Source organism: Bos mutus, chromosome 15 (genome assembly GCF_027580195.1).
Source record: "Bos mutus isolate GX-2022 chromosome 15, NWIPB_WYAK_1.1, whole genome shotgun sequence".
NCBI classification, from domain to species: domain Eukaryota; kingdom Metazoa; phylum Chordata; class Mammalia; order Artiodactyla; family Bovidae; genus Bos; species Bos mutus.
In genome coordinates, this window is record NC_091631.1 from 5,297,481 (window position 1) to 5,321,732 (window position 24,252).

The 24,252-nt window shown below is 50.0% G+C and overlaps 1 protein-coding gene across 4 annotated transcripts in view; it reads left to right on the forward strand.

Annotated features, from left to right (window-relative positions):
• The first annotated feature begins 7,411 nt into the window (after positions 1-7,411).
• The window catches only part of LRP4 (LDL receptor related protein 4), a 53,496-nt gene continuing 36,655 nt past the window's right edge, over positions 7,412-24,252 (forward strand). For all 4 annotated transcript variants that reach the window (XM_070383415.1, XM_070383416.1, XM_070383417.1 and 1 more), the window contains exons 1-4: positions 7,412-7,640; positions 21,554-21,700; positions 23,095-23,211; positions 23,804-23,917. In XM_070383415.1, the coding sequence (XP_070239516.1) occupies positions 7,589-7,640; positions 21,554-21,700; positions 23,095-23,211; positions 23,804-23,917 (430 nt within the window). In that variant the 5' untranslated portion in view covers positions 7,412-7,588. The remainder of the gene's footprint in view (positions 7,641-21,553; positions 21,701-23,094; positions 23,212-23,803; positions 23,918-24,252) is intronic.

A 24,252-nucleotide genomic window follows, 5' to 3' on the forward strand; every position in this document is an offset into this window, starting at 1 on the left:
CCTGTCCATCACCAACTCCCGGAGTTTACCCAAACTCATGTCCATCGAGTCGGTGATGCCATCCAGCCATCTCATCCTCTGCCATCCCCTTCTCCTCCTGCCCCCAATCCCTCCCAGCATCAGAGTCTTTTCCAATGAGTCAACTCTTCGCATGAGGTGGCCAAAGTATTGGAGTTTCAGCTTTAGCATCAGTCCTTCCAATGAACACCCAGGATTGATCTCCTTTAGAATGGACTGGTTGGATCTCCTTGTAGTCCAAGGGACTCTCAAGAGTCTTCTCCAACACCACAGTTCAAAAGCATCAATTCTTTGGCACTCAGCTTTCTTGACTTCCCTGGTGGCTCAGATGGTTAAGCGTCTGTCTACAATGTGGGAGACCCGGGTTCAATCCCTGGGTCGGGAAGTTCCCTGGAGAAGGAAATGGCAATCCACTCCAGTACTATTGCCTGGAAAATCCCATGAACAGAGGAGCCTGGTAGGCTACAGTCCATGGGGTCGCAAAGAGTCGGACACAACTGAGCGATTTTCACTTCACTTTCTTCACAGTCCAACTTTCACAACCATACATGACTACTGGAAAAACCATAGCCTTGACTAGACGGACCTTTGTTGGCAAAGTAATGTCTCTGCTTTTGAATATGCTATCTAGGTTGGTCATAACTTTCCTTCCAAGGAGTAAGTGTCTTCTAATTTCATGGCTGCAGTCACCATCTGCAGTGATTTTGGAGCCCCCAAAAATAAAGTCTGACACTGTTTCCACTGTTTCCCCATCTATTTCCCATGAAGTGATGGGACCAGATGCCATGATCTTAGTTTTCCGAATGTTGAGCTTTAAGCCAACTTTTTCACTCTCCTCTTTCACTTTCATCAAGAGGCTTTTGAGTTCCTCTTCACTTTCTGCCATAAGGGTGGTGTCATCTGCATATCTGAGGTTATTGATATTTCTCCGGCAATCTTGATTCCAGCTTGTGTTTCTTCCAGTCCAGCGTTTCTCATGATGTACTCTGCATATAAGTTAAATAAACAGGGTGACAATATACAGCCTTGACGTACTCCTTTTCCTATTTGGAACCAGTCTGTTGTTCCATGTCCAGTTCTAACTGTTGCTTCCTGACCTGCATACAGGTTTCTCAAGAGGCAGGTCAGGTGGTCAGGTATTCCCAACTAGGAACCAAATCTAGGCCCTCAGTAGTGAAAGCATGGAGTCCTAACCACTGGACCACCATGGAATTCCTTGATTTCTAGTTTGATTCCTCTGTGATCAGATATAAAATCTTATATGGCTTGAATCTTTTTGCCTTTATTGAGACTGGTTTTACAATCTGGAATATGGACTACCTTAGTAAATATGCCTCAGTAGATGTCGTGGGTGCACTTTGAAAAGAATGTTTATCCTGCTATTGTGGGGTGGAGTGCTCTATAAATGTTAATTTCACAGGTTATGCATGTAGCTAAGGACTGGAAATAAAACGTAAACAATATATTAGAAAAAGTAGACTTAAAAAAATTATGTCATTAAAAAAAAAACACGATTTGAATTATCCTACTAAGTTGTGAGTTCCTGGAGGTCAGAGACAGTCTTCATTCATCTTTCAATTTCCAGAACCATGCACAGTGCCTATCAAACAGACTTTCCCCTCTACTTTAGATTAATAGTCTAGAGAATGAAGGCCATCCAATCCATAGGACTTACGATTGCCTCACAGGAACCAATTCATGAAACAAATTCATTAAATAAAGAGGTCAGCAAACGGCGAGGCATCATTGAGAAGATTAAAAATCAATCAGACAGCATTGGTATCTCCTCCCTACACCTAAATACTATATGTGACAGATCATCATAGCTTAAGAAATACCCAGAAAAAAAGCAACTAACTCAACAACAGGCGTAGAGAGGATGCTGCCTATAGACAAGAGAACTAGTTTAGGAAGATGAAAGGGAATCTACTAGGAATCACTAAAGAAACTCAGGATATGAACTGGAAGTTCCCAAAGTTTAGAATCTCAGGACAAAAAGCTGCAGTTGGTGTCTATTTTTTTCTCCCCCAAGTCATCTTCTATATTGTCACAGAGTTTATTGTTCTAAAATTGAAATTTGACCATGTTACTTCCTTACTTTGAAAATACTGCTGACTCACCATTGCTAGGATGAAGCAAAATTCCTTAACATGCAGACACATATATTCCTTCACAGTCTGGCTCCAATCTAGTTTTCCAGCCACTATGCCATTCACTCTTTCCTACACACGTAATTCTCTTGCCATACCTTCCTTCCTACTCACTATTCCCAAACATACTGAGCTCATTCACACCCTCTTGCTTTGGGATAAGCTCTTCTCTCCACCTAGAATGTACCTCTTCCACATTTTCTGCCTAGTAAACTTGTACATAACACTTCCCTGGTGGCTCAGCAGTAAAAAAATCCACCTAGAATGCAGGAGACTCAGGTTCAACCCCTGGCGGTGGGTGGTGGGAGGGTGGGGAAGATCCCCTGGAGGAGGGCATGGCAACCCATTCTAGTATTGTTACTTGGGGAATCCCATGGGCAGAGGAGCCTGGTGGACTGCAGCCCATCGGGTCACAAGTGTTGGACATGAATGAAGAGACTAAGCATGCACCCATGCAAACTCTTACACATCCTATAAGACTTTGGCAAAATGGCCCCATCTCCATGAATTCTTATTCAATCTCCGATATAAAACAGAGTAAAGGCAATGAGTAAGGACAAGGCACACGTAGTGTGGTGAGCTCTGAGGCTATGACACTGAGCTGAGAGTGGCCATAGAAGGGTCTGGGCAAACAATATGCTAAGTAGAGGAGATGGCTTGTGCAAAAGTTGTGAGAAATGGTAGTGTGTTGCAGAGCTGAAAGAAAGCCAGTGTGGCTAGTGCAGAATGAACAAGGGGAAAGGTGGTCACAGAATTAAGTGGGGGTCAGCTCATGAAGGACCTCAAAGAACATGTGAGAAGTACAGCCATTATTCTGAGTACAGCCGTTATTCTGAGTAGGAAGCATGGGAAGGTTTTTAGCCTAGTAATAACATGATCTGATTTGTTTTTTAGGAAGTCACTGTGCTGCTGTGTAGAAAATGAATTATAAGGGGCATGTGTGAAACAGACCATTTACAGAGATGTTTGAGTCACGGTTGTTACCAATGAGTATTTATTCATTGGTCCATTTGTTTATCCACCATTCTACATTCAACTTGGCCGCTGAAATTAGCAAGATGTACTGAGACGTTTGCTGCAAAAGCTCTATTTATATGTATCAGGTCAGGTGTGTGACTATCAAGCTTTCAGGAGATTTTTTAAAAATGTGCTAGGAAGTCCCATTTTTCAGCATGTGCCTCAAGTTACACCAGGGAACTGTATCAGCCATGGTACTCAGATCCTGACTCAAATACTACTGTTGACCTGGAATGTGAAAAGTGTTGGTGCTAGAAATGGTTTTGTGGAGCATCTGGAATTAAAGAAAGCATAGAAATACAAACTGGACTATTTCTTTATACCTTTCTCTTCTGGTCTCTGGTAGTAGCTCCCTGAACCCAGATAAAAGCATTTGCTGCTGTTGTTGTTGTTTAGTTGCTCAGTCGTGTTCGACTCTTTAGGGACCTCATGGACTGTAGCCCGCCGGGCTCCTCTGTCCTTGGGAATTCTCTAGGCAAGAATACTGGAATGGGTTGCCAAGCCCTCCTGCAGGGGATCTTTCCCACCCAGGGATCGAATCCGTGTCTCCTGCATTATAGGCGGATTCATTACTGCTGAGCCACCAGGGAAGCCCAGATAGAAGCATACCCATTACTAAAAAGTTACTGATATTTTTCTATAAACTCTACAGACTCTTTCCTGGCTCAGGGCCTTTGTACATACTGTTCCTTCTGCCTAGAAGACCCACCCCATCCACTCTTAGTCTTGTGAATCTTACTCAGCATGAGTGTTAGTGCCTCTGACAGGCCTTCCCTGAACCCCCAAATCTAAACAGGCTCTGTCCATTTCCTTGAATACCCATAGCATTTATAGCTTTAAATTCATTTGTGAGATTATTCTTTTAATGCCTCTGTATACTTGTAGCCTCCCCAACATAGACTTTAAGTTCCAGGGACGCAATATATCTAGTTACCATTGCTTCTACAGTGCCTGGGACATAAGATACTCATAATAAATACCCCCACTAGGTGAGTTAATACTAGTAATAGCCAACCCTGGACAGATAGGTATAGACTCTTCAGCTCCTTTAGTTGTGCTTTCTCTTGTTTTCCATTTTATAGCTTTAAGATCTCCCGCCTCCATTCACACAAGAACGTGAGTCCAGAGATGGAGCAATTTTTTGCAGACTCATGTTCTTAATTTTTTTAACCAAGGTTTCTCAGCCTCAGAACTATTAACATTTTGGGCTGGATAATTATTTGCTGTGGGGAGAGATATCCTGCTTATTGGTCTCTGTTCATCATTCACCAGTAATACTTGCTCCCAAAAATGTCATCAGGTATTGCCCCATATTGGCAAAAATCATTCCTGATTGAGAATCACTGGTTTAAAGTGTGAAGTGTCAAGCCTCTTAGAAGAATTACTTTTAGAATTCAGGTTGTCGAATGATGCCTGGGTTAGAGGAGGATTCTACCAACCCAAATGGATCAAAATAATGCCCATTTCTATTTTGTTTCTGTAGCACTTCCTGTGTGTCCTTTGAAAAGGCCATTTAGTGACGGTCTAATTCAAGGCAATATTCTGATCTTTGAAATGCAGTCCCCTGGTCCGTCCTAGAAGGATGAAGGAAATGGGGGTGGTGTTTCTGAGGAAACCAATGCCTCTGAGACCCCCTCTGGAATTGGCAATCCCCTACGACTTTCCTAGGGGCATGTCCCAGAGGACAATAAAAGGGAGACAAACAGCCCATTCTAGCATGCTCTTCAGGATCTCTCACTACAAACAAGAAAGTCTGAGAGGCCTGGTAAAAATAAATATGGCTTAGCCCTCCTGGCACAAGAGCAGTTTCTGACAGCCAAGACTTAACTCACTCTAGGGGGTGACCCAGCCAGGGACCATGCACGAAGTTCGTTTCTAGCCATTGATATTCCCAGTGACTCACAGCAGCCGGGGACGGCTCTGTACACCAGGACTGTGCCGAACCATGGAGGAGGAGGGCTTGGGATGCACACAGAAAATGCAGTCTCTTGAGCCTGAGTCAGAGAGGGACAGCCAGCCTCCTTGCTCCCAGAAAAACAACACAAATCATGCCTTCTGGAAAGGAACCTGTCTTTTGAATGCAGAGTGGAAACTGTTTATAAATTCTTAAGCCCCTGACACTGAAAGTATGGTGACCGCCTGTTCTGGATTTTTTGGGACAAATGTATTCATTATACCACATGTCCTCAGTTTTCATGTGGGGGAAAAAAAATATGGCCTCCAGAATCACGAGGTCTTCCTCAATAGGTCAAAAAGCAAGCCTTCATAAGCAACATATACTGAAACCCTGAGACCAATGAAAGCTGCATCAAAAATGTTGTGGGGAGAGGGATTGAGAATCAGCCTCTACTTTTCACTTTTTTCTCCTTGGATTTTAGGCTAAGATGACACAGGTCTTAAAGGTTGACTGTTTTCCCAGCAGTAAGATCAAGTAAACCTGATCTGACTCGACTGCCGCCATCAGACAGCAAGAAGAACTACACACAGAAAACGCCTGTGTTAGTTACCATGGTGACGTTAGTTTAACCACATTTCATCTGTGTAAAAATTTCAGGCAAAACAGAATAGAGAAATACTGGCTAAGAAGTAGTGAATACTGGATTTCTTTCTTGCTATTGCGAACTTAATGTTAGCTTTGGTCAAAGATGATAATTTGAAGTGAAATCCTTGGAAAAATTGCAGACAAGCAAGGATGAAATGGTGACCAATGCATCGGAGAAATCTAATATTCTCTTTGCACTGTACCAAATTACTTTCCCCTCGGCTAACATGAGGTATTTGGGGCTTTCTGACTCTATTTACTAGTGAGAGGAAAGTGGTTTAAGAAAATCGCTGATGACCCAAAGGCAGAAACTGCTAGCATACTAGCTTGGATAGAAAAATGGTATACAGGACCTTAAGGAAGCTCCAATACTTTGGTGACCTGATGCAAAGAACTGACTCACTGGAAAAGACCCTGATGCTGGGAAAGAATGAAGGCAGGAGGAGAAGAGAACAACAGAGGATGAGATGGTTGGATGGCATCACCAACCCAATGGACATGAGTTTGAGTAAGCTCTGGCAGTTGGTGATGGACAGGGAGGCCTGGTGTGCTGCATTCTATGGGGTCCCAAAGAGTCGGACACGACTGAGCAACTGAACCGAACCGAAGGACGTCAGGGACTTGGACAAAAGAAGCAGGACAAGATTCAACCTAGAAAATGGAAGGTGGTAACAAAATTAATCCATATTATTAATATATGCTAGAGAGAGGCACAGGCCACGAAGCAAAGACAAGAGAGAAATTTATAACTTTATATACTAACCCCAAAGTTAAATATTGCTAGAAGGCTCTAGAGACTGGAGCTGGGAGGAGGCTGAGGTCTCTGAGAGGATACCACTGCAAGTAAAGACTTAACTTCCTTACCCCCTTCCTTCCTTGCCAGGATCAGAAAGTCAAAGAAGGTGAAGAGGCTAACCACGCTGATTTACAAAGACAGCGAGGAGGAACTACGTCTGGCCAATTCTGGACGTCTGAGCTGGGGCGACAGGACCCAGACAACCACCTCAGGAAATGAGTACATGAAAAGGGGAGGTCGTGGAATTCTTTAGCCCTCGAACAGCGCTGCCTAGACTGGGGGCCGGGGTGGCGGGAGGGAGGGCAGGGGCGGAGAAAAATCTCAGAAAAGGAATTTTGACAGTGGGAACGCTAGTGAAGATGCAGCACTCCAGGCCTCCTGATGGCCCTTGTTTGATGTCCGTAAAGCCCGAGAGGATTCTGCATTAGCAAGCCTTGCGTATCCTGAGACATCAATGAAGTCTGGACTCGGGGCCGGTAGAGGGGCCGGGGTCACGTCCAGGCGACTCGGGTCAGCTTGGGTGCACCACTCTGGCCCAGAACTAGAGTGAGCGGGGATCCGAGAGTTGCCGCTTCGATGACACCCTTTTTTTTTTTTTTTTTAAGTTAAGGACATTCGAGCAGTAGTAACGGGGACAGTGCGTGGGGTGGGTGGGGGGGCTCTCTCGAGGGCTAGGAATGTGGGGGTGGCTTGCAGAGGAACTGGGCCAGCGCTGGAGGCGCCGGCGGGTGGGGTCCGGGGACCGGGAGGCGGGGGCCGAGGGCGGGAAGGGGCCGGGCCGGCGCGGGGGGCGGGACCAGGCGCGGTGGCGGTGGCGGGGGCTGCGGCGCTGGGGGCGGGGCGGCAGGGCCCGGGACACCCCCCTCCCGGTCCCCTGGCGGGGCGGCTTCGGCTCGGCCCGCACTGGAGGCAGCAGCAAGCCGGAGGCGACCGGCGGGGCGCGCCCGCAGCCGTGGACCGGGACGCGGGCCCTGAGCGGGGAGCCTCCGCCGATACCCTCCGGCGCGCCGTCCCGCGGGAGCCGGCGGAACCCCCGGGCCGGCAGGGAGCGCCGGCGGCGGCACCATGAGGCGGCCGTGCGGCGCGCTGCTGCTTGGCGCCCTGCTCTGCGCACACGGTAAGCGGCGCCGCCGCGCTCGCGCGCACCCGCCAGCCAGGAAAGTTTGTCCCCGGGCTCCGGCCGCTGCAGGACTCAACCTTCCGAGAGCTGAACGGCGCGGGCTGGGGCCTGAGAGCCCCTCGCCCTCTCACTCCAAGCATTTCGCCCGGAGATCGTGTGCCGGGGAAAGGGACCGGGAGCTCTCCACCCCCCCGCCCCCGACTCCTCCAGCCCGAGATGGGGCAGTGGCGACCGAGGAGCTCCCCGGGCTCGGGTCTGGGCCAGGCTGGGTGGAGGGTGTGTGTGTTGGGGGGGGGGAGGGGGTCGGGGGGAGATCCAAGGCGCTCGCCCCCTCCTTCCCTCGCTGCTCTTTGAAGAGCTGGGGTGCTTTCCGTTTCGGGTTGACCCACGGTCTCTGTGTCTTTGGTGCGAATGAATGTGTGCGAAGAAAGGCGGGGAAGGATGGTCGCTAAAACACAAATTGTAAATAGTCTTCCTTCCAGGGTCCGGGGTGGAGGGGGGTCTCAGGAGGATTGAGAAGAGAGGCTCCAGTGGAATCTGAATACTTGAGCTCAGGGGATTCCTCCCGATTCGAGGAGCAGCTGCTCGGACTCCGGACCACGCTCCCGCCGAGGGTCCTCGGGCACTGCTCGCTCGCAGCATCCCCACTTAGTGGTGTTTTGGGTTCCCTCTCCTGGCTGTGACCAATCAGTTTCCTGCCCTGGATCCTTCCCGGAGGAGGGGGAGGGGGAAACAGGGTTGGAAAAGGGGGCAGAGGGACAGAGGGAAGAAACTGCTGGAAGGCTCCCGCAGATCCGTCCTTGCTGGGACAGGGGGGCGGGTGTCGCCGAACCTTACCAGGCAGCCCCCCACCCCAGCCCCCGGCCCGCGCGGTGGCCCTCGGGGGAGCTGGAGGGATGGCAAAAGGACTGCTGCCTCATCTGCTCCTTATTAATAACTTGTTTGGTGCCCCAACGCAACTGTTGTGTGCGATGACGGCTCCGGTGGAATCTGTTTCTCGGCAGCCGGCTACGACCGTGGGTGCACCCCGTGATTTAGCAGCTGCCTCTAGTTGGTGCCCGAAGATCAAAGAACTTTGATCTTTGAACCCCAACCCTATTCACCCACATCTGTTCAACCGAGGTGTGGGGGGGTGGGGAGACGGTGGTGGTGGAATCTGAGTCTTCCCAGTCTCCCCCCGCCGCCGGGATGAGGCGCTGGACGGGGTTCAGAGTGATGGGGACTGGAGACCACGGCCTCGTAGCCGATTCTTTCTTTAACGTAAAGGGAGCGCGTGTGGAAATAGTGCAGATTTCGGAACTTGCCTGGCAGGGCGTGGAGATGCCTGAGCACTTGTTTTAAAGATTGGTTTACCTCCCAAATCCAAAACAGAGTTCTCTGCCTGTTATTTAGACAACCCGTGGGTTTTCAGTGACTTTTTCCATGCCCACACTAAGCCCACCGAGCGCTTAACTCTTCCTCTCGGAGTAGCAGCGCGGTAACCACGTTCCTCTCTGGACTGTCTCTCCCCCTCCGGGGTTCTCTCCTCGAAGGTTATTTGTAGCCTCTTTGGCGTGTCGGGACAGCGGCCCTACTAGGGTAGGAATGTAGCTGCTCTTCCCACCACATGGGCCCCTTAAAGGGACAGCTATGCTTTTTGGGGGCTTTTCCCCTTCGGGCTGCGAAGCAAGAGGAGGGAGCTTTCCTCCCTGCCCCCTGGAGGAAGTTTTGAAAAAGATCAAGGGAAATGGCATGGCACTGAAGGAAAAAAAAAGGGGGGGTGGGGCGGGCGCTAAAACGGATACCAACAAAGCCAGAGAGGAGATTGTCGCCTTCTGCCCTAGGGAAAGGGGAGCTGGAAGGTTCCGGGGGAGACTGGCCAAGAGGATTTTATTGCTCCAGAGCTGTCAAAACTGCATACACTACATTTGCATTGAGAACCGGGGTAGAAAATTGTGTATATTCTGTGCTTCACAAAAGAAGGATAGGAGGGTTCTTGGTCACTCTTCGGGTTCTTTTCAAGGTCAAGATATTTAATGGAAACTTCAAGGCATGGGAGGCTCTCTGTGTATGTGCCCAAGGACCCTCAGTGGCACCAAGATCTAAACTTTGCCTAGCCTGCTGCTGTGCCATCCTCGGAGGCTTGGAAGAGACAGATTCATGGTTCACCAGTGAGACTGAGCAGTCACTCAACCAAAAATACCTATGTTCCAGGGGCTCAAGGGGGAAGTCAGTGTGTCATAGTCGATCAGTTAGACAGATCTGACCTCAACTAGGAATGAATTCAAGACACTAAAATTCAAGGCACTTATTTGGATGCTGCTAGTACTTGGGACTTTTCCTAGAGCCTGTGGGATTGGCCTGAACCTGTGTAATACTCCTAAAGATTTTTGGAAGGAAACTTGATAACTGGTAATAGCTCTGGGTATCTTCCTGTTGAGGGTTGAGGTGAGACCTCAGACAATCCACCACCATTTGAAGAGCGAAAACCCTGTTTGTCTTGGAGATCTCTTTCAGGTAAGTTTTGGTACATAGAGGGTTATTGTGAGGCTGAGTGACAAAGAGTGGAGCTGAGACTGGTCTCCTTTCTGTCTGGTGTTGTCACGGTGCTCTGTTGACCTTGTCCCTGATCTTACTGGGCTTGTGAAAGATGCCTGGCTTGTCGCTGATTTTGGATTTCCTCTTCTGTCCCCTGTTGAGTATCAGATAACATCTTTGGGACTGGCACATGGTATTAAGAATGACAGGTGCAAGGCGACTGAGTAAGGCCATGTCTGATACTGAGCACGTTGGACTTTCCCATCTTCTGGGCCAGCGGAGAACACAGGACGTTACAGAGGACAGGATGTTTTACTGGCCTTTCTCGTTCTTTCTACGGGTTGACTGCTAATCTTGATCCCTAAGAAGAAGGAAGATGTGAGAGGCTGGCTATGTTGCTTCTCCTTTGAAGGCAGGATCAATCCTAGGGGCTTCCAAAAGAGGGGCAGAATTTTGGAGACTACTCTAAGAAGTAGTCTTGTCTTTTTTTGTGTTTGGACACATCTCATACTTTCGTGACCATTCCGTGCCCGTGACCAACTAGGTCTATTAGCCTGTTCCAACCACGGTCTCTACATTCCTTGACACAATTTACTACGAGTTTTATCACAGTTGTCTGGACATGGGGCATCTGGCCCCAGACTGTGTCTGGATTACCATCTCATCTTCAATATTGGAAACCTTTCTCCCTTTCTCAGCCTGGTGGGATTCAGTGTCCCAGGAAAGACTTCATGACGACTGGTTGGCTGGCAGAGCCAGGGTTTGGCCCTATAAATAGCTCTGATGAATGCCTGTGCTTGCCACTCTCCTTCCAGCTTCGAGCTGACAGGGTCAGGTTCTTTTTCCCCAGCACACTCAGGAGCATTCCCTGAACTGGGCTCTGCACCCATTCATTTGTTCATTCATTCCCTGGACACACATTTGTCAAGTGCTAATCTAATCCCTGCATGCACAGCTCCATGATCAAGAAGCGCAGGCAGTTTGAATCTTGGCTCCACCATGTCTTGGTGATCCTGTATAAAACACTTGATCACCTTGAACTTCAGGGTTCATATCTGTAAGGAAAGGGCTGGAATAGTAATAAACTATCATGCAAGGATCCTGTAAAAATTAAATGAGATAATAGTACGTTCAAACCATTCAGCACAGAGTCCCACAGATAAATGTTGGTTGTTTGCTAGTGTGCTTGCAGAAATGGATTAGAGATGGGTTTCACCTTTGGGCTATGGGAATCAGGCAAACAAGTAGTTAAACTGCAGTGTCTTGTGCTAAAATGGAGGCTCAGCCCTTCATTCAGTTAAGCTGGTTTTTGCTCTTTCTCTTTTTTTTAAGATCATGCCCTTTCTTTACCCCCTTGAACATCTAATGAAACTTAAGCATATTTCTCTCCTATCCACACTTCAGAAAAGAAGTCTGTGGAGCTCTGCTGCGAGTCTAGCGGGCTCACTCTGACTCAGTTCCCCTGGGTCAGAGCCTGGGAGGCGGGGCTTTCCTCTGAGAGCATCCCCGTAGTCGGGGTTGCAGCCAGCCATCTCGCCCTAAGGTTGCTGTGACCCAGGGTGAGAGGTGCTGGCAGAGGTCTCCTGGAGCTGCAACCATTTAGAATTCCAGGCTCTTCCTCCCACTGGCCTGGGAAAGGACAAGCCCCAGAGCTCATAAGGTAGTAATTGCCCCAATTTGGGGGCCGGGCCGCTGTGGGGCTGCCTTCCTTCACGACTACTGTCTTCAATCCGGAATCCTGTCGGGATGCAGGGAGAATAGATTGGAGTCTCAAGCCCATGACCCAGCCCCCAGCCTCTCCACCCGTCGAGTTTGACCCCTGTAGTGTCTTTGTTTTTTCCGTATAAGTTGGTGCCACTGATGTGATGGTTGGGTGGGGGGGTGCGGGGGAGTTGCGGAAAGTTGACCGTAACCAAGAGCAGCCAAGAGCAGCCGTTCAAAAGAGCTGATTCTCTAGCTTTCCCGGCAGTCCTTTGACTCCATTTTCTGTTCTGCATTTTTGATTTAGCAAGAAGCAAACATCCTTGGTGCCCTTGGGCACCTTTTACGCCCTTCAGAGCAAACTTCATTCTTTCACGGCACGTAGGCATTCCCATCCTCGCTCACAGCTGAGTGGATCGCCCACCAGCTGCCCTGACACCCTGCTCCCTGCTCGTTCAGGTTAGAGTGAGGAGGGGAAGGGCGCTGCCCAAGCCCCAGTGAAGAAAGCCTCGCCGGGGACTCGCTGCAAGCCCAGACACAGCCCACCGGAGCTCCCCCCTCACCTCTGTGCAGAGCCGGGAGGATCGGAGTTGCGAGCAAAGCCGGAAACAAAAGCCTGGGAGCAAACCTCCCATCTGGCGGAGAGGCAGCACAAAGGTGCTGCTGCATGATTTATCACTGGAGGTTTTCTGGGGCTGGGGAAGCTCCTGGCCCTAGAACCTTTTGGTGGAGGAGAGGGTCCCCCACCGCCTCCCATCTGGGTGAAGGGCCAGGCAGGTACAGGGTAGAGAGACACCTGATTAGCAGTGAAATAAAGACGCTTCTCAGAAAAGGCAATGGCACTCCACTCCAGTACTTTTGCCTAGAAAATCCCATGGACGGAGGAGCCTGGTAGGCTGCAGTCCATGGGGTCGCTAGAGTCGGACACGACTGAGCGACTTCACTTTCACTTTTCACTTTCATGCATTGGAGAAGGAAATGGCAACCCACTCCAGTGTTCTTGCCTGGAGAATCCCAGGGACAGGAGGCCTGGTGGGCTGCCGTCTATGGGGTTGCACAGAGTCGGACACGACTGAAGCAACACAGCAGCAGCAGCAGCAAAGACGCTTCGAGGTTGGAAGGAGCTCCAGTGATCTCTCCTTGCTCAGTTGCTCCACTTCCTGCCCGGCCTGCAGGGCAAGGGGTAGGGGAAATGCTCCGAATAGTCCCCTCCTTGGCCCCAGCCTGGGGAGCCGACTGTCACCATGGCCTGGATGAGGACGAGAGAGAGTTTTTCTGTTGGGTTGACTACGGCCTGCTGGAAATCAAATACAGATGCTGGGTTCTAATAGCCATACATCTAGCAAATAAGAAGGGCTTCCCAGGTGGCTGAATGGTAAGGAATCTGCCTGCCAAGCAGGAGACGTGGGTTCAATCCCTGGATTGGGAAGATCCCCTGGAGAAGGAACTGGCAACCCACTCCAGTATGCTTGCCAGGAAAATCCCGTGGACAGAGGAGCCTGGCAGGCTATCAGTCCTTGGGGTCGCAAAAGAGTCGGACACAACTTAGCAACAACAGCAACAAAGCAAATAAGAAAGGAGAGGTTCCTCCTCTTTCCACTCCCCCCTCCCCACAACCCCACACTTACCTGCTGTTTAAACAAGAAATTTCAGCCACAGGTTCAGAGAAGGAAAAAAAGTGAATGGCTTTAAAATATACCTCCCCCAAATGAGAATTTCTGCTCCTCTGGGAGTGATCTCTGGCGACCATTTTTGCATAGCAAGTTGGGACATGTAGTCCAAAAATGACAAATGGACTTCTGGGGCAGTTAACACTGGTGAATCTCTTTTCTGTATTGCCGGCGCTGTGATAAGTGTTAGCATGTTTTATCACATTTACTCCTCACCGTATCCTTACTAGGAAGATTCTGTTAGATTCCTGTCTTACAGACGGGAAGGTAAGGCTTGGGCCATTTGCTGTCATACAGCTAGTGAGTAACTGCCCCAGGATCTGAACCCAGAGCCTGAGCTGTTAACCCTCTAATCCACACTGGCTCTTAGAATAGACTCTTTTATATCTATCCTAAACCAGAAGACCCTGATCAGGACTGGTCTCTGTTTTATCTCAGATTGACCTCTCCTCTCTGTTTTCAGTCTTCATCTTCTCAGAGAATCCCAGTGCATAAAGAATTACCTATCGGGTGCTTTTTTTTTTTTTTTTTTTTTGATGGAGGGAGGCTTTAAAAAGCTCCCAGGAGATGTGGTTTGTTGCTCTTTGAAGCCATGTGTTATCCTGTGGGCCTTGGGTTTTGAGATGTAGGGGGAGGGGAGAGCAATATTCTGAGCAGCCTCTCAGTGAGCACAGCCGCCTCCAAGCCCTGCTGGATTTGTGGAGTCTTGTTGACTGAGCTCCTGGGCAGGGTGAGGAGACTTCTGAAGACCTGTACGGAGACACAGCTACATTACTGGGTTGAGAGAGAAGATGCAGATGGAGATGGTGGTATTAACAGCAACAACAACAAAAAGTAGCTGCTATGATGTACTTTGTATGTATTATTTCATTTAAACCTCCTATCAACCCTATGAAATGGGTACTACCACCACCCCCATTTCACAAAAAAGGAAACTAATCCATGTCTAAGTTGCTCTGAAATTTAGGTTCTAAATGCTCTTGTCTATGCTTGCCTCCTAGGAATTGGATGATGACAGATTAGGTAAGGATAAAGGATGCCATGTACTTCAAGCTCCCCCAGAGAAGGGCCGTAAAGCGGGACCGTGGTCACAGGACTCTCCCCGTCTCTTCCTGAGGCCACTTACGCCGCCAACTTAACACATGGGAGCAGCACTGCAGCTTGGCAGACAGTCGAGTTTTTAGACGTCTCAAGCCCTGAAATATTAGGGCTTAATCAAGGGGTGGCTGGATAAGACAGGCTGAGTGAGTCAGATTCTGTAAAAGTAATAGTAGGCGCCGTCATTTATTGAGAGCTTAGTATATGCTAAGGGTTTTTTATGAATTAACTAATTCAATTCTCATAACACCCATGGGAGGTAGGGGCTCTTATCCCAGTTTTCCAAATGAAAAGCTAAGGTAGAAATTAAATAACATGCCCAGGTCCGATGGCCAGTAACTAGCTTCGTTATGTTCCTGTGTTCTTGACACTATGCTCTTCTGCCTCAAAACTTTGGAAGCTGACCTTACTTCTTTTCTGTGTTTGAAACTGGCAAGAGAGGACTGAACTTGCTGGGACTGATAGTCATGTGTCTCATGGTGTCACTTTTGAGAGGGCCCTCGAGGAGAAGAGTTTATCAGATAGATTTTCAAACTAGGTAAGATTGGCCTCTAGGGATCAAGAGACAGAGATACGGAAAGTTATGGACGTCAGTAACTCAGCCTGATAACACAGCAAATGAAAGGAACTCTTTTTGGAGAAAGGAGTGAACTTAAACTTTGCCTGGATACAAGTAGGTAGCCTCTTTAAAAAGAAGATTCTTGCTTTCTTGAGTATAGGGTAAGTCGGAAATAACCACTTTTATTACTCATGTTCTGGGCTTCCTCTTTTCCTCTGACTTCAGCTCTCACAGGATTCTCAAGGAATTTGTTTTTTTTTTTTTTTTTAATTTTACAAACTTATATGATCCATACTACATGCAAGCATTGAGCGACGCACTGAATACAGATACAAAGCTCCATATCATACAGTTCCAACTGCCAAGAGACTTCTGGTCTAGTAGGAGAACAGTGGTCCCACAGTGGGCTAAGTGCTGCCATAGAGGAGACACCAGGGGCCCCTGGGCACAGGGCAGACGCTTTCAGTTAAGTCAGGCTCCACGGATCCAGGTTGGGCAGCATCAGGAGGGGGTTCACGTCCTGGCCTCCTGCTCTCAACCATTTTCCTTGTTTGGTATTGGTTCCAGAGTTTTTTTTTTTCGTGTGCAAGGTCTGTCCTCTCAAACAATGGCTGTATAGAAACCCGGGTCTCTCCTGACTCCAGGTGTCTCTTGGGTGAGACCAGATCCATTTCCATGTGGCTTTTGGCTGCTACCCCTTTCGGTTATGTCAGTTTTGTCTTGCGGCACGGGCCTCCCTTTCAGTGGGAGATACTGCCCAAGTAAGCTGAGTAACCTGCCCAAGGATTGGTCTCTTGATTGGCCTGGGTGTAGTTTAGGGTCATTTCAAACAACTTATCCTCATTAAATAAGGTTTGTATCTTCATCATGGCTGCCAGTTGATAGAAAAGAAGACAGCATTGGAGAAAAGAACAGTGTTTAAGAAAACCATTCCTGGTGGCCCAGTGGCTAAAACCCTGTGTTCCCAAGGCAGGGGGCCTGGGTTTGATCCCTGCTCAGGGACCTAGATCCCGCATGTTGCAGCTAAAGAACCCGCATGCTGTGACAAAGATGGAAGGATCCCAAATGCTGCAACTGAGACCTGGTACAGCCAAACAAACAAATATTTTTGAAAAAAGAAAAACGTCTTTCACTTATATAAGTGATGCTCTCTCCCTTTCCCATTGTAATCACTTCCAGGCTGCGAGAGCTGTCATATCCCTGTACTCATAGGACAGCCCTTAAGCCTTCTCATTTCTGGTTCAACTTGAAAAAGCTGCTCTGTAGCTGTGTATAGTCACTGGACACCTTGGGCCTCCGGGAAGGTGTGGTCCCTCCTGAGCTGAGCGTTCTGTGAGGTGGTGAGGAGCAGTGCCTCTCCAACTTGAGTGTGCCTCAGTGAGAAGCTTTACTGAAAGTCCGGATGCTGAGACCATAGGAACAGAAGAATATTGGTCTAAGGATCAGAATGGGGCTGCCCTCCTGGCTCTCCTACTTAACCTATGACCTCGGCCAAAGCAGATGACTTACCTGTTAAAAGGGTACGGCTGTAATGATTAAATGAGAACACAAGTGTGTGTGCAAAAGTAGCTTGCAAACTGCTAAGAGAAACCGCGGAATTTAATCATTTGTTGTGTGGAGTCCTGCCTTTTTCTGGACCAACACAATACTGAGGCGCTCATTCAAAGGCCTAGGGTTCCAAACTCTCCTTGCTTCGCTACTTGACCTTAGAGCAAGGGGAATGGGCCTTTAGCCTTGGCAGTAGCCAGAAGGAGGGGTCACTGCTTGAAATCCATAAACTCTCTGTGCATTTGCTAAATGAGACTGCAGAAAGAAGGACTCGGAAATTCCAGTATTACCAATTCCCTTTTTGGATCTCAGAGATTTGGAAACTCTCATAATAGCAATACCATGTATTGGGAGGCAGGAGCATGAGGGGATTAAGAGCAGAGGGTCTGGAATTGACCTGCCTGTGTGTGAGTGCTGGCTCCAACCCTTAGTATCTGTATGACTTGTCAACAGACTACTCCTCCCTGGGTCTCAGAGTCCTCACCTGTAAGATGGTGATAATAATAACAGACACCTCCCAGGACTATTGAGAGCCTTCAGTGATGTAGCATAAGAAAAGTATTTTAGAAGAGTATTTGGAGAGCACGTGGTAAATATTCAGTGAGTGGTGGCTGTATTTTTATAAAGCTTTCGCTGTGTGCTGGCCCTTTGCTAAGAAGTTTACATGGATTTTTAAAATTTAAAACATTTTTTAAAAAGAAAAAAAAAAGCATTTATTTATGTATTTGTCTGCACGGGGTCTTAGTTGCGGCACTGGGATCTAGTTTCCTGACAAGGGACCAAACCCAGGCCCCTGGCACTGGGACTGCAGAGTCTGCGCCGCTGGACCACCAGGGAAGTCCCAGATTATTTCGTTTGATCTTTACAAAACCCTTTGCGGTAAAACTATTGTTATTCCCATTTTATGGATGAGGAAACTGAGACTCTGGCATGAACTAACTCGCTCAAAGTTGTAGAGTTAGTGGTAGAACCAGGACTTGAACTCCAGCCTCTCTGACTCTGGAATCTATGTTCTCTCACATGTTCCGCAGTATCTGGTAGTATAAGCAGGTGGAGGTCTCTCTTTCTTTCTGAAGAAAGCAGTGAGAAAGTGGTAGGTAACATGGCTGAGATTCGAGTTAACCTCCTAGGAAGGCCCTATGAGCACAGTAACATGTATCCCAAAAGCTGGATTACCGGATGATCAGGGATAGTGAACACTTTGGGAAGAGATCTTTTCCTTGTTGAACAGCATTAAATTTAAGGTCCCATGCCTAAGGCCAGAAGCCCCGGGGAGCGCTCTAACTGAACCCTTCTTGAAATGAAGACCGCGTCTTGCCACCCGCGGTCATTTGTTTCCTTTCTTCACTCACCATTCTTTCAGTTAAAAAGGGTTAAAAGCTGTCCTTTATGATCACAGCCAGGACTCGAGTGAAAAGGCAGAATTCCACCTCCCAGGATCCCAGAGGGGCAGCAGTTGTCCAGAAGAGCTGAGTCTTGGAGGATAATGTGTCTGTTTACCGTATGAACACCCAAGCCAAGAGTTTGCCTGTCGCCGGCTGCCTGACCTTCACATGCCAACGTTCAGATGTTGCTCTGACAGGCAGGAAGTCGTGCCTTTTCAACAACCAACTTGATGCCCACCGGATGGAATGCTTTGTTTCCAAGTCTGCAGGGGGAAGTCAGGACTTCTGCTATCACTCAGCCAAAGGGGGTTGGGGAGGCTTAAAAAAAAAAAAAAAATCCCCTGAAGGCTCTTCTTTACCTACTGAATTCCCCTTTTTTTTTTTAAGATTTATTTATTTATTAATTATTTTTGGCTGTGTGGGGGCTTTTCTCTAATAGTTGTGAAGTTGTGAGCGGGGGCTACTCTTCCTTGCGATGCGCGGGCCTCTTACCACGCTGGCTTCTCTTGCAGGGCACAGGTTCTAGGCACAGGTTCTGGAGCACAGGTTCTGGAGCACAGGTTCTAGGCACAGGTTCTGGAGCACAGGCCCAGCTCCTCCGCCTCCTGGAGAATCCTCCTGGACCAGAGATTGAACCTGTGCCCCTGCATTGGCAGGCAAATTCTTAACCACTAGCCTGGATTTCTTCTGACTTGCATGTAGCCTAAGGTGCTGCTGTCCATGATCCTGGTACTCAGGTTCTTAGCTTCAAGGCCTTTTAGAAAAGAAGCTAGCCCCCAAATCCTCATGTCCCCATACCTCCAGCCTGCACTTCTGGAGCATCCTTGGTGTGCCCAGGCATGGATCAGCCTCTCCCACATTCATCTTCTCATCTAAGTCTGTGACTTTTTTATATACCAAGCTAAGGGGACTATGGTACTTAATACAAGGTAGCACAACTGGTCAGGGGTCCCAACTCTGTCCGCTCCAGGTCCAGAGCTTTTTCCTCTTCCCCTCCCTCCCATGCCTTCTCCTCTCCATTCACCCCCTTACCCTGATCGCCTCCTTGGTGTGGCCCTGCTCCCTGCTCTGTGTGGTTAGCAGTATTTCTCAACCTTCCATTTACATTTTAGGCCGGATAACTTATTTGTTTGGGGGCACCTTCCTGTATGTTCGGAGGAGGCAATGGCACCCCACTCTAGTACTCTTGCCTGGAAAATCCCATGGACGGAGGAGCCTGGAAGGCTGCAGTCCATGGGGTCGCTGAGGGTCGGACACGACTGAGCAACTTCCCTTTCACTTTTCACTTTCATGCATTGGAGAAGGCAATGGCAACCCGCTCCAGTGTTCTTGCCTGGAGAACCCCAGGGACGGGGAGCAGCCAAGCGTTCTTGCCTGGAGAACCCCAGGGACGGGGAGCAGCCTAGCGTTCTTGCCTGGAGAACCCCAGAGACGGGGAGCAGCCTAGCCGACTGCCACCTATAGGGTCGCGCGGAGTCAGACACGACTGAGCAACTCAGCAGCAGCCGCAGTTCTGTACTTTGTGGACTAATAGCAGCGTCTGTGGCCTTTATCCTCTGACTTCCATCCGCAGCGTCTGTGGCCTTTATCCCCTGAATTCCATCCGCAGCGTCTGTGGCCTTTATCCTCTGACTTCCATCCGCATCACCAGTTACAACCCAGAATGTCATCACACGTTGCCAAATGCCCCCCAGGGAGAAAAAAACATCCTTCACTGGAAACCACTGTGGCAGCCTATTCTTGCTCTTCATCATTCCTCCCCACGAAGGGGGTCAGTGTCTTGGTGAGCCCCGTGGCACGGAGTCCTCTGGAATACTTAGTTATTGCTCTTCCATCCCAGCCAGAGTCCCCGAAAACAGTGCTTATAGCTGTGATGAGCTGATCACACTTAGAAAAGTTTCTCCGTCCTGCACTTGGGGAGACCTGGAGAGACAGGCGAACTGGCCTTGGAGTAGATGTGCAGCTTCTCCCAGATGGATTCCTGTGGCTTCCGCAGGAAGTCCTGCATCTTTTCTCGGGCAGCCAATTCCCTCAGCATGTGGAAGGTGAGGGCAAGTCCTCCGCTGAAGGTGGGGTGAGAGCTGTGGTCCTCTACTCCAGAGACATACGTTTTGCCTGTAGTTTCAGAGCTTCACAGATCATAAAGGCTGCCCACCCACCCCCCCATCCATCTGCAGGTTAGGGACCCCTGCTTTCTGCTTATCATTGTCCTGGGGGTGGATGTGGAGAGGGAGGGGTCTAGGGAACAGCAGTCCTTTGCTTTCGGTGGGAATAGCAATCCACCCTTTCACTCTGGGCCCTGAACCCTAAAGCTGGCCCCAGGAATATAATGTGAAGTGACGATGGATGTCAAGGAGATGAGCCAAGAGAGGAATGCTGGGCCCCGGGAAATAGGAAAGGAAGCGGGGTGGCATTTGGGAGCTGACTCCTTCCCCATTCCAGCCCAGCCCGAGGGCAGCACCCAGCGGAGGGGAGGACAAGGAGAAGAAAGCAAGTGGGGGAGATGAGCAAGGGAGAGGTGGCCCCCATCCTTCCCAGCTGCAGCAGCCCAGCGGGTTAGATGAATGCTGGTGTGGGGGGTGGGAAGAGTGACCCTGGCAGAACCCTTTGTTCCAGCTGAGGCTGGAGCGGGGGCACCGAGCCATTCACACGCCATCCCAGGGCATCCTGCTGGGCACGCTGGGGAGGGGGCGCAGCGGCCGGTCATGGGACTTGGCCAGGCAGATAGCTGGATGCTCAATAGGGAAGCCCAGCTGCGTGCAGTGAGGGCTGGGGGCGGGGCAGCCCCTGCCATCCTTCCTCCGGGCCACGGCCAGGCCCGCAGACAGGAAGGCCCCGGCTGGCCCCAGTCGCTCTGCCCCAGGGGAACCTGGTCTCCCTACCCTGTATCCCGTCCCCCCTTCTCCTGGTCGCCCCCCTTAGAGGTGCGCTCTGACTGTAGGACTCCCAGCAGTGTCTGCTGCTTCCTGCTCCTCGGTGTGACTTCTCATCCCCAGAGGGGCGCCAGCATTTTAATTCAGCGTCCGGGTCCTGAATAGAGGCAAAAGCATCCATAAAGCCACCTGGATTCAGAGGGAAGGACCTGGAAGCCTTTGTGCATTGGCCTCCTGTCCCTGGTTCCCTTTCCTCGGGACCAGTAGCCCTGCAATTGGTGTCATTTGTCTCTGGTCCTTTGCGGGTGTGCAGAAAACCCTGTCATAGAGGGGAGACCTGGGCCGTCTGTGAGCCCAAAGTCAGACAGTATCTTCTGGACTGTTTGTGCCTAGAGGAGGGGGACGGCACCATGACGTCACCCACATCTCCCCGCAGTTGTCTCCGTGACCTCCTGGGTAACAGTGCCCCTAGACTCGGCTCCTCTACCTTGCCCCACCTGGAATGGGTTTTGGTTGGGTGGGAGCTGAGCCCTCACTGGTTCCTCTTTTCTCTGCCCAGGACTGGCCAGCAGCCCCGAGTGTGCCTGTGGTCGGAGCCACTTCACGTGTGCAGTGAGCGCCCTCGGAGAGTGTACCTGCATCCCTGCCCAGTGGCAGTGTGATGGAGACAACGACTGCGGGGACCACAGCGATGAGGACGGATGTAGTGAGAACCCTCCCCCTGCCCCGGGCTCTTGGGAGGGTGATGGATATAAACAGATGGGAGGTTTCCTCACAGTGTGTATGGCTTCAACCTTCCCCTGTTTCCCATATTTCCACACACGTATAGTCAATAAATGGTAGCTTAGCTGGTAAAGAATCCGCCTGCAATGTAGGAGACCCCGGTTCGATTCCTGGGTGGGAAGCTCCCCTAGAGAAGGAATAGGGTACCTTCTTCAGTATTCCTGGGCTTCCCTGGTGGCTCAGATGGTAAAGAGCCTGCCTGCAATGCAGGAGACCTGGGTTCGGTCCCTGGGTTATTGGGAAGATTCCCTGGAGGAGGGCATGGCAACCCACTCCAGTATTCTTGCCTGGAGAATCCCCATGGACAAAGGAGCCTGGCGGGCTGCAGTCCATGGGGTCACGAAGAGTCAGACACAACCGAGCGACTGAGCACACCCAATATAGCCAATAAAACAGAGACTTTAAACAAGCACAGGAAAAAACAGCCTTGAATAGATCTCTGTATTTGTGTGCGTGTGTATTTGTGATGCATATTTGTGTATTTTTAAATGTGCACACTATACGTGGATGCAGACTGTTTATTTCTTACGTTGGTATTCTGTGTAATCACACCTTTTTAAATAACATAAACTTGGTAAGAAATTTTATATTCTTGTTAAGTCTCCCCTTTCCCATAGTGTGATAACGTACGCCACAGGCTAGGGTGCCCTGGATACACGTCCTGGACTGTAGCAATATTGCTCCTGAGCCAGTTATGTGTCTGGGTTCTGGGGTGTGGCCCCCACCCCGGCAGCACCTATGTCTGAGGGAGGCTAATTAGTCTCGTAAGAGTGAAGCTATAGCCCGGACCTTATTACCCCTAACCAGTTTAGCTAATTGCGATGGTGGTAAATGGCTCACTTTCATGGAGCACTTTCATATGCATTATCTCAAAAGACCTCTCTGAGTCAGTTATAATTATCCCCATTGTACAGTCGGAAGAACCTGGAGCTAGGTGAGGGTAACTGGCTTGTGTGATAAAAGTAATGAGTTCTAGAACTTGACATCGAGCCCAGGTGTGTCAGCCATTATTTAATAAGAGGAATGGCGTGGGGCGGGGCGGGGTGCGGAATACATTTGCTTCTCTTTTCATGCTTTCCTTCACTGCTTTCCGGGTGGTTTTGAGTTCCTCGGACTCTTCTGTCCTGTGAACCCCTGAGGAAGCTCTCTCTTCTTAGCTGCTGTTTCTGCCTGGTTCTGTATTAGTGGGCGCCAGGGGCAGTTGGAGGAGCCAGTGAGGAGGGACCGTAATTCAGACAGAGCCAGAGGGAAAGATGGGGCCTGCCTGAGTAAGTGCCCCAGACTGACCCCTGTTCCCCTCCCGTTCCCGGGGCTCAGAGTTGCCCACCTGCTCCCCTCTCGACTTTCACTGTGACAACGGCAAGTGTATCCGCCGCTCCTGGGTGTGCGACGGGGACAACGACTGTGAGGATGACTCGGACGAGCAGGACTGTCGTGAGTGCTGGGCGGGGCTGGGCGGCTGACGGCCGGCTGGGCGGGGCAAGGCGTTTCAATCAGAAAATGAGGCCCCGGTTTTTCACCATAGAGGATAATGTTTGCTGTGGGTTTATCACATATAGCTTTTATCATGTTGAGGTATGTTCCTTCTATTCCTGCTTTCTGGAGGGTTTTTATCATAAATGGATGTTGAATTTTGTCAAAGGCTTTCTCTGCATCTATTGAGATAATCATGTGGTTTTTATCTTTCAATTTGTTAATGTGGTGTATTACATACACCCATGGCTGATTCATGTCAGTGTACGGCAAAACCACTACAATATTGTAATTACCCTCCAATTAAAATAAATACAAAATAAATAAAGAAAAGAAAAGAAAATGAGGCCCCAGCCCGTGGTCTTTGGCTGTTGTCCTTCCACCTCCTCTCTCGGCTTATCTAAGCCCCCCTGGAGGTGGGGGACAGCCAGCTCCCCAGCTCCCTAGGGCAGTATCGGAGCTGCTCTGCTCCACCAGGCTTCCTGCTGGGTGTCCGGGCGCTGGCCGGCCCCCTGCCCCGGCCTGCAGCAGCCTGACTGCTCTGTGCCCACAGCCCCCCGGGAGTGTGAGGAGGACGAGTTCCCCTGCCAGAATGGCTACTGCATCCGGAGCCTGTGGCATTGCGATGGTGACAATGATTGTGGCGATAACAGTGATGAGCAGTGTGGTGAGCGGTGCTCCAGGGGGGCGGCGGGGACAGGCAGGGAGGCTGGTGGATGGCCTGGCCGAGGCAGGGGCAAGAGCCTCAGGGGCCCTAGCACTGCCCAACCCTTGAACTGCCTGGGTATCTGGAGCAGCTGGAGGAGAGCAGGACGGGGAGATGGGCCCGACACCCCGGGGACCACAGAACGGGAACCTGAGGCCAGTGTCTCCAGAGCCTCTTCTTTCCCCTCAGGAGTCTATACCGAACCCACGGAGTCTTGCAGGGCCTGGGTCAGACTCCCAGGGGGCAGCGAGGGTGGGAGTCAGGGAGGATGACCGGAGGGTAACCGGTGCGGCTCC